This window comes from Glarea lozoyensis (genome assembly GCF_000409485.1).
Source record: "Glarea lozoyensis ATCC 20868 chromosome Unknown GLAREA13, whole genome shotgun sequence".
NCBI classification, from domain to species: Eukaryota; Fungi; Ascomycota; class Leotiomycetes; order Helotiales; family Helotiaceae; genus Glarea; species Glarea lozoyensis.
This window is the reverse complement of record NW_007360987.1, coordinates 1,347,461-1,359,647: the sequence shown is the minus strand read 5'-3', so window position 1 is coordinate 1,359,647 and position 12,187 is coordinate 1,347,461. Positions and strand designations below refer to the sequence as shown.

The window sequence follows — 12,187 nt, the reverse complement described above, 5'->3', positions numbered from 1 at the left end:
TATCTTTGCCTTCCACAATAGATTGAAGTACTCACAGTCATAGACTCGACTTTCAAAAACACCAACACAGTAGCCCAATCAACGACAGGAGCCCAAGGATTTATGATAAAACAGATCGCACCGGCAGATATGCCACAGATTACGTCGCAGTAGATTGGAGTTATTACCTCAAAGACTAAGCTTGTTAGATGATAATTGTAAGTGGAAGGGAAACTTGCTGTCTGTCAAGGTGTTATTCGCGGACGACGTTGGGGAGATGGTTGCAAGAGCGGAAGATGTGGGTCGGGCACAGGTTATTGTTGTGTAGCTTGTTGTGGTAAAGAGGGATGTTGAAGAGGATGTGGATGTTTTGAAGGTGCTGAGAGAGGTTATTGTCGTGCTGCTGTGAGAATTTGTGGTTGCTGTGTGGATTGTTGAAGTTGGTATGATGGGTGATGTGTAGCTTGAAGATGCGATTGTGGTATGGAAGGTTGAGGTTGGGACTACTCGAGGCAGGATGTTGTTTTGTTTTAAAACGACTGCTGCTCCCAAGACGTGGGGAAGAAGAAAGGAGGTTGTGAGGATTTGGAAGTGCATCTTGAAATAATGGGGGACTAAAGTAGAATGCTTGATTCGATATTTTAGAACTTGGGAGTTGAAGTAATGATTGAGCTTATTGGAAAGGAGTCTAGTCCATGTACTTATACTTCTTCATGTAAACCATAAAACTCATGCTATTGTCTCAATCCTCCACCATTGCATTCAACAAATTCTCCATTGCGAGCCAATTCTAGTTCCATGTTTGGAGTCTTTAAGAATTAGGCCAACAAAACCAAGCCATTTCCACCATATCAGTTACGATCTTCAAAAAACTCAAGCTTTCGGCCTTACACAAACAAGAACTAATAAGCTTCTAGACAAATCACAAGTAGTATACCGGCTCTTGGACGGACTTCACGATACCTCCGTACGGATTTAAGTAAGTGTCTCTGCCGTCGTATTGAGGCGTTGTGACACAGAAAAATATGCAAGCCATCAACATTCCAAGAGACGGGACGGAAAGTTCCGTGGCAACTTGTGGCTCACATCATGTACCACACCTCGTTTCAAGCCAGAAACCATAATTCAATGGTCTTAGGAAAGTCGTCAACGGAAATTGTTGACAGTATTTCGACACATCAAGCCTTCGCTTGTTGTGTCGTAAATGGATGTTTGAGTCGAAAACTATGAAAGCAATCCAAAACGGCATATAGCATAACAAACTTGTGCCAGTCCTTCTTCAACTTTGATAAAAACTGCCCTCGAATTGAAAATACGTATTATGGACAAGACGTTGTCGCTGACTCGCTTAAGTAATTGGCATATTTTGTGTGCCAGAAATTGTGAGGCTCACTTCTGACTTTTAATGGCTTTACCCACACACTCTTTTTGCAAAATACTATTATCATCACATCTAACACTAACAAAAGGCGTCGATTATAAGAAGACTTATGGATCACGAATACAGCCTATCTCTTGTCATACAATACTAGAGCGTTTGTCAGGGGAAGTTAGTTCTGTCCAAATTCAATAATTGGACATTCAGCTGTTCAACATAAGCTATCCCGAATTTCTCGCCTTTTTGAAATACTGATTGACACAATGATTCCAGTCAAATACCAACATTTATTTACCCCTTGTTTACTTGTAGAGAAGTCATGATATCGCTTAATTCCAACTGCCTGCTCTTGGCCAATCATGTCCCTTGCTGACATAGAGTGACCGTGCGCGCTCAATGTCACTCCGACCTAACCTTCAGTCCTTGTCATCTCACTCTCCTCAACTTCACCCATCTCAACCAGAGTCCCAAAAATGGAACCCGTCACCTCATTCAATTTGTTCCCTAAATTACCTGCAGAGCTTCGTATTAAGATATGGCTCCTAGTCTGTCCAACTCACCAACGCATTGTCCATATTCGAGAAAAATTGACCGAGCTCGGTGATATGAGAGATGTTGGTTACTGGCCAGATAAGGCATCCGATTGCGACAGCCTAGATCTAGCGGTTCAAGAAGATACCTACTGCCCGTACATTGACGAAGCTCTGCCAGTCAAATATGGAAATGATTATCACATCTGGACAGGCCACGGTCAAGCCCAACTCGCAGATTATGGGTTCACTTCATCTGTTCCTCAACCTGAAAAGCCCACGAAAGAAAAAATTAAGCAGGACTGGATCACCAAGTGGGAGAACACTCGTGGATCTGGGATCTGGAGCCCGAATGCGATACCAGTGGCACTTCATGTTTGTCGAGAAACGCGGTCTTTGTATCAACGTTTCGGATACGCTCTTGCATTCAAAACTCGCACGCAACCCGCCATGACTTGGTACAACCATTCTAAAGATATTCTTTATTTGCCCCCGAATTATGTTGGTGAAATCCAGGAGGTCTTCGAAATTGGAAGTGGGCTCTACCCCGAGGATCTAAAAGGAGTGGTAGGACAGCTCTCTTCGGATGATCTCGAGCTGGTTAAGAAAATCGCCGTACCATTAGACTTCTTGGTGTCGTATCCCGGGAATCTTCCGGCTCGACGTGCCAATGAGTTTGTGTCATGGTGGATACCTCTCCTTCGAAGGTTTAAAACCCTACAAGAGCTTGTTATCATCACAGATGGCAACCGGGATCCACCGCGACATCTGCACGTGTCTCAAGTAGAAAAATTTGAGCGGAAAGATATTTATTGGGGTGATGGGAACCCGTGTGATTGCATGGTGATTGATACTGCACTAGAAGATAATTGGGGTCACTACATTGGTTGGCTTCCAAAATGGAAGCCTAGGAATGGGATATCTTACGATATTCGAACTTATGAGCAATACTACCCTTCCGAAATGAACGACTGTTATGAGAAGATCGCTCGGCGTTACCAAGCAAATATTGACGACACCGGTTGGAGTACCTCGGAACCAGGGACCATCAACAACAATATTAGTCCTAGAATACCAAAAGTCCGGATTGCGAATATCATCTCTTCAACGTCGACACAGGAAGTCCAAGAGAGCCGAAAACGATACAGACAGTACGTGAAAATGCTCTACGAAGCCAGCCTCGAAGAAGACAAAACAGGCTTCAAATCACCCAGATACGAGCTTCAATACCCGCCTCCAGACGGGATGTGCCGTCACGAGTCCGCAGCATCGGACTCGTATCGTTCGCGAACAATAGATATAGAATGGGCTGTATTGGCCAGAGCGGCGCTGCCAACAGAAGAAATCGAAGATGAATTATTCACAGATGAGTGGGTAGAGGAAGTCCACGCACAGCGCGAGGCAAAACATGGCGTGAAAGCTGCGTGGATGGATGTTGAAGCTCCATATTTCCGACACGGAGTTGACTGAGTGGCTGATATCTTCATCTGAGCGAATGAATTTGCTGAAGTGGCTAATATCTTTATTCTCTTAAGATTCTACTTAGTTTGTTTGGTCAGCGTCGGTACAGGTAGCAGGTGTTAAAGCCTATATGTGATTAAACCTTCCCTGTGGTCATTTTCATCAATCACTACATAACGCATAGCACAGTGACTATCAAGATGCTATATCTCTCCAAGATTAAGGATCATTGGATCAATATGCTCATTTGGTAACTCTCGATTGCATCACTGATCATGTTGGCTGGGAGACGTCAGTATCTTCAGTTATTATCATTCCCGCAATTAAAAAGATTAGTCTGCACTTGCGTTCATACTCGTTGGACTAGCAGATGGACATCTTTGATCACTAATGTAATATAGCAACATTGCTTCGGTGGGTGTATTGCTAAACTTGACAGCATTTGCGTTCTTATTCAGGTTACAAGGGCGGAAAGACAAGGTAAAACCCAGAATTTCGAATGCCACAAATTACAACCGCACTGAAAGGAACAAAGTCATAACAGCTATTTGTTGTTCGACGACCAAATATGTCCGTCGAAATCCAGGATTTTGACGATCACACCCTGAAAACCCGGACTCCAAGAGTCTACCGCAATCCGCATTTGTGCACACCAATGTGTTAGATCCTCCTACTCCCAGGTGTTGACGACCGACTTACTTAGGAAACATCTCTATAGATGTCTGCGGACGGATATGGATCCGCTGCATACTGCCTGAACGATGATCCGCTAGAAAGCCCATTAAAGAAATGTATGCAACCACCGTCACACCCAAAATTGTATACATTAAGTACGTGCGCACCAGCGCACTCGTAAACTCCCTAACTGGCAGAATAATGTGGGTCGTACCGTTTATTAAAGGAAGTGTCGTTGTTGTGCTGTTCACGCCTCCTCTAAGGTCAATATCGCCGAAACCCTCGATTGCGTGCTCTTGGATGCCTTCCAGATTTCGTTGAATCTATCTCCTAGAAGATTTTTCAAGATTGTAAAGGTGCGGATTAGCTGATGATATAGGGGGACGGCTTCAGCTGCTGGCTATTCGATCGGCTACACGTCCCGTTTGTAGCGGCATTCAATCTACCTAAGCTATTCGTGAGTTGCTTTAAGTTGAGTTGAGTGTGAGCTAGGTAGGTACTAATACTCAACTCAATCTAACACCTTTAATACTTTGTGTTCTGCTGACTACTGTTGTCAGTCGCGGTATCCACCAACTTTCTAACATCCACCTGCACTTTCTCAAACATTTTTCCATAAACATCATCTAGCCATGATACCAATGGCATTTTGCGCAATTCCTGCCATGAACGCGGTGCTTCATTTATCTCTTGGGGTGTCCAGAGCAATAGGTATCCACCACTTCAAAATGCTGCTGGATCCAACATCCAACATTCCCATTGCAATGATTCAATGTAAGCCCTTCCAATCAGCGCGTCGGTCGCTTACAACGATAGTAGGCTTCTCTGATTGCATTGCCGTCGTAAAACATGCCACGGCAAAATAACGACGCACCGGAGGGAGCACAAAAGTAGAAGACCAAGACGACATGCTTCCCCGATGAATCCCCATGGTTCGCCTTCAAAATGTCTCTGCATATTCAACAGTTCATAGCATAAACACCCTAACAAACTAGTCCATTGAAATTTCTGATTTGCGTCGGCACCATGGAGCTTGGAATTCAGTTCCACGCTAAAGTCAGCAACTTGGGAGAAATCTCAATCAAATCGAAGTCATTTGGAGGCATGGTCCTCCAGGTTGTACATATCCTTTGCGTGCCAGGCTTACACGAGGCAGAGATGTTCAGTGTCGGTACGGGGACTAGAGGTTCAGCGTCGAGTGTACAGGATACGTTGACATCGACCCTAGCATCAATCAGACACATTTCCACGATTAAATACAGCACTCACCAGAAAACAAAAGCTCACAAAGCCGGTTTGAGCTCTTTCTGGTCACATCTCAGCCGCATAACCTCTGTAATGTCTTTCCGTGTATTACTAATGCGGCGGTGTCATTCAACATGTTCTGTAGATCCGTCAGGATTTGCAGGTCAACAGGAACGAACCAGCTACATAACGTATATACAAGAAGATTCGCCATTCTGTCAGATCATGGACTTTGAAAGTAGATCTCGAATAGCTCTGGAACTTCTAGAAGATGAATTGGGAATCAAGATTACACATACTGACGCAAATAAGGCCCTTGGTGATAGCTCCCGTATGTATCATCCTACGAATAAGCTTTATAGACTTAACCACGTGAGTTAGCTCTTGTTCGGCTTCGTATTCTCCTAGAACTAAACGTCCTTAGGCAATTTGTATCTATCTAAGGATATTAGCTACGACTTAGTAGAACAAAGCTGCACAAAAGTGTATCAAACAGCTAAGCATTACGGTAAAATATAATAGTCCGTCGGCTATCTATGCTGACGTCAAAGAGAATCAGGTTATACACCTAGGATTCCGACACGATCAAGCAACTCTCGAACCCGCACGGTAAGAAAAGGTAGAAATCAGCACGATACAACGGCAGAATTCCGTACATGCAACTACTTACTTTAAAACCCGCAGATGCGTCTCGGCTGGGAGACCGCAATGTGAGACTCTACATTGCGAATCATCCACGCTTCTCTGACTAACGTCCAGACCTCTTCAACATGAGAGAATACCTTCAAACGATGCAGCGACTCTATCCCGTCACATTACGTTGATGTTTAAACAGATCCTCCCGCTGCCGAGACATGGATGCTCCAAAGTTCGACGAGCCCCGGATGTTGGTCGAACGGGGGATTTTCGCTGTCAGGTATGCACGCACGAGGCTGCGCTACGACATCGTTTAACAGACACCAGCTCTAGTGTCTTTGAACAATTCAACCCCTAACTTACTAATTTTGTAAACCCAATCATGCTCAAGAATTTAATTCGCACACCGTATTCCGTGAACACTTCTCTAAACTCGAGATCAACGCCCTCTCGACCGTATATCACATTACCCAGAACGCGATTCCCCACCAACCTAGTATCTGCCGCCTCTTCTTCCCTTCTATCAATTATAAGAGGTTTAGGCAGGGAACGTTTACTTTGGTTTGCAGGGTTATCTTCAAGTGTCGCTTCTAGTAAACAAATATCGGCATGCGAAGGATATATGCACGGAAGGGGATCGATAACATGGTAATCCCAAAAACATAGTCATACTTAATCGCATCAATCGGAGCTTATCTAGCGAGGATTGTCGTTCCTAAAGCCCGAATCGAAGACCAGCCCACAACCTAGAAGGTATATCATTCATTGCCTCATCTAACAATCCCTACTTTTCCCCAAAAGCTCGCTGGCATCTCTCCCTTACAATCTCCCCTTACAATCCCCACATAGAGAAAAACAAACCCCCCCTCCCAACTTCCAACGCTTCCGGGCCGCTAAAAACCAACAAACCTCACGTACCTTTCAATGGTAGGAAACCCCACACAAATGACGAATGGGGATCTAGATATCTGGGACGACGATGACGACGATAAATGGATGAACAGATGAGATAACGCTAACCTAGATAGATACAAACAAAGGACCTTCCCTTTCCCCCCTCTTCCTCCCCACCACAACATAAAAAACAAAAAACCAACCAAATATAAACCTAACCCGCGCAATTAACGATTCCGGATATGAGATGACCGCGTACCTACACCTCGCCTTAACCACAAAAACCCCAAGGTAATACACTCCAATTAAAAAAAGTTAAATTTGCCATTTCAAACACCACCCAAAGCCGCGAATCACGTCACGTTTCTCCTAATCCCCGCCATCCAATCCTAGAGAACATCTCATCTGCCGGATCCCCAATATCTCAGCACCTCAGCACGAACCAGATCTTTCTCTCTTCTCAAAGACTAGGGTACAGATGCGTTCAGAACAAGGGAGGGGGGGAGTGCGACAGCAGAAGGAGTAGACGATAACCCTATCCATCCATTCATCCCCCAAAAAACTATTAGACACGATATGGGAGTTTTTTAATATCATCGCCACAATAACACATAAACATAAAAGAAAAAAAAAGTACCCATCGAGATCACACAATAAGCCCCCAAAAACGTGATCGCCGACTAATACCCCCACCCATATCCAATTCGCGCGCGCGAGAACTAGCGTAACAGAAAATAAAAAGTGTATGTGATATATAAAGAGGATGAATTTTTTGAGACATTGGAATGATGATTCGCAAACACCACCGAACCCCCCCTTCTATTCGTCTGCAGGCAATAAAGTGACCCGAACTTTCTTTTCGCATGAACAATGAATAATATGTGAACCCCGGAAATAAGGTGACCCCTGATGGTGATGATGATTCCGCTCAAACGCCATGAGGTATGCTCGAAAACGCCGGAAAATTGCAGACTTTGCTCTAAAGAGGTCGAACGGTTTATTCCGCCCCAATTTGGCCACCATCATCCATAGCAAAGTTGTCAAATTGGAAGTTGTCTCCGACATCACCATCTTGATGAAGGAAGGAGTCAAAATCGAAATCCTGGAGAACATCCATATTTCCATTAACTGGATCGGAGAATGCGAGCTGACCATCGTATGCCTAGTCTTGTTAGCTTAATACTGATCAATCATCCAGAATCCAACTTACATAATCATTCATTCCACCAAAGTTGGGCATTTGTTCGGGTTGTTGTTGAGCAACAGCTAAACCGGGGTTCGCGGGAGGAGCAGGAGGTTGACCGTTCGTCGGAGGTTGTACAGCACCATTCTGGCCACCAAACTTGTTATGGCTAGGAGTGATCGGGGTCTGAGGCGTAGGAGTTGGTCCATCGGTTGGAGCATCGGCGGACGGTGTAGCACCAGCATTGAGGTTTGCAGCGGATCCCTTCTTTGTAGCGCGCTATCATCAATGTCAACATTTCTACAAAAAATCCATTTAAACGCAATATAATATACCTTTGCTTTAGTATCCTTCGCATCTGGCTTCTTCTTTGGATTTGCCTTATTCGCCTGGTTCGGTGTTGGAGGCGCCGCAACACTTTGTGGAGATGATGGTTGGGTTCTACCATTTGCAACTGCTCCAGCTGGAGCGGACGGAGGCGGCATTTGGTTCTGTTGTCTCGGTGTACCAATATTTTGCTGAGGGGCTCCTTGACTAGGCTGGCTTACCATTTGTTGGCCATTTGGACCTACCCAGTTCTGACCATTAGCTTGTTGTTGCTGAGCTTGCTGTTGAGCGACCGCGACTTGTTGTCGCTGTGCCTGTTGCATTTGCATCTGTTGTTGAGCTAATGGGTTAAAGCCTCCAGGATGAGAACTTGGTGGACGCATGCCGTTTTGCATATTCGCCGCGACCATATTCGGATCCATTCCTCCATTCATCTGGTAGAACTTTGGATTCATGTTGTTGGGATCCATTGGGTTGCCAGGCATATTATTAAAGTTCATCGAGCCAGGTGATCCTCTGTTTTGTCCGTCAGGTATTGGAGATGGGATACTTCCAGGGTTCATGTGAGGAGTCCGCTTGATCGCATCTGTAGGGTTAGGTGAGTTGCGAGCTCCAGGTGAAGCACCTTGGAATGGCTGTCCATTTGGTCCCATTGGTTGTGCACCCGGTGCACCATCAGCGCCTCGAGGCAACGTCATACTATCTTGCTCTTGCCGTGCCATCATGAGCCGTTTCTTATTTTGCTGCTCAAGCAACATCAACTGCATTTGGTAGTCCTGCAACGCGTGGTTGCCTGTACCGGCTCCTTGAGCTCCTGCTGGTCCTCTCATGCCATTTGCACCCATATCGGTAGGGTTGTAATAATTTGCGAGATTTCCGTCTGCGGGACCTTGTGCCATCATCGGCGAGCCTTGGTTTGGTGGACCTCCTTGGTTAGGCATGGGTTTATTTGGCATTTGACCAGCTTGCTGTTGCGCCAAACCGGCCTGGTATCCAGCTAACCTCGCCTGTTGGGCGGGATTCGCGCCGCCGGGGACCTGAAACTGCTGACCTGTTAGATTGTTTGGCTCGATACCATTGGCAAGCTGCATATGAGCGGCTTGAATAGCATTGCTGGGGCCAGTATCTCCCACCTGCTGTTGGGGCATTCCCTGCATTTGTCCTCTTCCATTTGGCATTCCCTGCTGTGGGTTGAACGCGGCAGCATCGAGGCGGGGTTTCTTCGATGGTGATGGGGCATTCTCTGCGGATCCGGGAGACTGTGGTCGCTGGTTATTACCATCCGACGGGACCCGCTGCATTTGGTTTGCCTTTTGTTGCTGAGCTAGCATTTGGGCGTGCTGCGGGGTTCTATGCAGCAGTTAGAATCGTTTACAAATCCAATGGTTACTTCGAAAAGTAGTCTTACATGTTCTGTTGTCTATTCGCCATTATTGCGTTCTTGCGGAGCTCTTGCTGCTGAAGAGACATCCCATTTGGTCCGGGCCTCATCATCATTTGTTGGTAGTTTTGTGGCGCGACATCGTTTCTCATGTTGCGGAGAACCTGAGCCTGCTGCTCCTGTCTCTGACGGGATTGATTCTGTGCATGGTCAGTTACGAAATTACAAAAGAGTGGCAGAGGGGAACTTACTTGAGTGTGGTTAACATAGGCCATGACCGATTGCCTCTCTCCTTTACCGCGTTGCGCATTAAACATGTCCCAGAAAAGACACCACCACTCGTACAAGAAGCAGCTATCTTCGCAGTCGGTTGGCAGGTTTGGTGTTGGCAGGTCGTCGTGTCTTTTTGGATCATCGCCTTTGGAGGAGCCATCTCCCCCATCGTCGCCATTTTGGCCGGGGCTTTTATTTTGTACATTAATTGGCTGATCGCTGGCCACTAGCGACCTTGCGCAGTCGTACATGTTATTCTTTAGGAAGTACTCGTATATATATGTGTTAAGTTGCGCTCGTTGATCAGCCATGTTCGCTTGAAGCGGAGGTCGAGCTCCAGCTCCATTGTTCATCATAGGCATTCCACCTCCAACGGGTCCACCGCCCATTGGGTTCATGCCTCCCATATTGTTCTGGTTCATGATTGCGGATCGCGGTCGCGACGTTCCTTTTCCAGTCTTTCGGCTTCAAGTCGACGTTGTGGATGATCTTCACGTCCGTCAGCCACCGCACACCCTCTGACGCGAAGCGGTTAGAGCCGAGTGTCGCAACACTTGGTCGATTCCCCAAATTGTACACGGCGAGAAAAGTTGAGGCCGACAAGGCAGTAGGCGACACTATCCCGATGAAGAATAATGCGCCAGGATAGATATATCAATGCGAGTGCAGATGTTTTTTGGTCGCAGGTGTTCGCGATGCGGCAGGGTGGTTGGATGCGTCTTTGTCGTGTTAGTCCGCGATGATGGAGCGAAAAAGTAAATGCGATCGGAGCGGCGCGTGAGTGCGTCAAGCGAGAGTGAGGGACAATTCGAGCCGGAGCGTTCTCGAGGACGTGAGTTTTGCGTCGTCGAATCTAAGATGAATTATGAGGTGTGGAAGGAGTCGTGACTGCGCGTGCGGAGAGCCGGACAGCTGCCAGCTTTCGAAGGTCGGCCTGCGATGGTCCACGCAGTTGGGGGACCAGGATCCTGGACAGTGTCGAGTTGGGCTCGTCGCGGTATGCGTTGGGAGAGGGTTCGCTGGTGAGGAGAGCGAACTTCGTGGTTGTCGTGGTGGTGAGATGCGGCCGTAGAGCGTCGAGCGTCGAGCCGTATGCCACTCGCAGACTGATCGATATTGAACGGACGGTAGGTAACTTTCTAGGGGGGGCGACAGAACGAGACGAGGATGCGGATGGACGAAATGGCTTGCCCAGGTGGTGCTGCTGGGAAGTGGAGTGACCAGAGTGACCAGAGTGACCCGTAGAATGTCCGATAGCACGGTATTTCTCAGCACGGCGGCGGATAATCCAGACCTCCGACGAGGCTGCTGCTTGCTGATGGAGCTGGGACCGTGGACCGTGGACCGTGGACCGTGGAGAGCAGTGGGCGGGCAGCACAGGGGAAGAGAACGAGCGACGTGCTTTCTGCTGCGAGTGATCTCAGGGCAGCCAGCGGACGCCACGCAGAACGAGATATCAGAATCCCGACCACAAAGAGACGATTTTGGCGAAGAAAGAGGGGGGGTAAACAAACAGAAAGTCGGTCTCGTACATGCACCTCCAAATAAAAATATTTAAACACAGAGGCCGGATTCCTTCCATGAGATATGAAAGAAAAAGCTGTAGTTCTGATCCCAGGTGTACAGCCAGTACTGGAGCTAGACTACTTGGAGGCTTAGCGTGATGGCCGCTTTACGTGCGCTTCCTGCCTTCTCGATTTCTATAGGCGAAAGGGAGTGAAGATGACAATTCCAATTAACACGAAGATATCGCCACGGCGGTCGATTTTGAAGCTGATTCATCGGGTATGATGAGGAATCTTTATTCTATCGATATAACGGATATACAAGTTGTATTATTGACTCTTGATGCTGCTACATAAAGTCCGGCCTTCCTCTCTCTATCGAACGGTTAAAGAGGCGAACGATCGCAGTCACACACTGGGGAGAAAGTCGAACCCACCGGTGATCTGACGCCGAGAAAGCGGCCAGGCGATATATGCTGGATGTGGTATTCGGTAATTTCGACTCTTCGGTTGCCAGATTTGGCCTTGACGATGTAAATTTCACTGTGGTCGAGAGATATGACCTCAGAACTGTAAAAGTTTTAGGGGGTCGTCTGTGATCACGTGATGTGTATTTCAGATAAGGGTCCCCGTGTGGGGCGAGGGCAAGCAATGTTGGTCCAACAACCAACGTTCAAAGGATGAAAGCTGAGTCTTTGAAAATGCGAAAAAGGGGAGAGT

The 12,187-nt window shown here is 46.9% G+C and overlaps 3 protein-coding genes across 3 annotated transcripts; 2 read left to right on the top strand and 1 right to left on the bottom strand.

The window, feature by feature from the left end:
• Positions 1–1,830: 1,830 nt before the first annotated feature.
• On the top strand, positions 1,831–3,357 carry GLAREA_10400 (uncharacterized protein; the record flags this gene model as incomplete). The annotated part of the gene is made up of 1 exon (XM_008080450.1): positions 1,831–3,357. The coding sequence occupies one exon, from the start codon at positions 1,831–1,833 to the stop codon at positions 3,355–3,357; it is 1,527 nt and encodes a 508-aa protein (XP_008078641.1).
• A 1,692-nt stretch (positions 3,358–5,049) lies between these two features.
• GLAREA_10399 (uncharacterized protein) lies at positions 5,050–6,262 on the top strand (the record flags this gene model as incomplete). The annotated part of the gene is made up of 3 exons (XM_008080449.1): positions 5,050–5,640; positions 5,735–5,877; positions 6,028–6,262. The coding sequence occupies 3 exons, from the start codon at positions 5,050–5,052 to the stop codon at positions 6,260–6,262; spliced, it is 969 nt and encodes a 322-aa protein (XP_008078640.1).
• Positions 6,263–7,795: 1,533 nt separating this feature from the next.
• Positions 7,796–10,384, bottom strand: GLAREA_10398 (uncharacterized protein; the record flags this gene model as incomplete). The annotated part of the gene is made up of 5 exons (XM_008080448.1): positions 7,796–7,960; positions 8,009–8,260; positions 8,317–9,658; positions 9,717–9,889; positions 9,941–10,384. 5 exons carry the CDS (start codon positions 10,382–10,384, stop codon positions 7,796–7,798), a joined length of 2,376 nt encoding a protein of 791 aa, XP_008078639.1.
• Between the last annotated feature and the right edge of the window lie 1,803 nt (positions 10,385–12,187).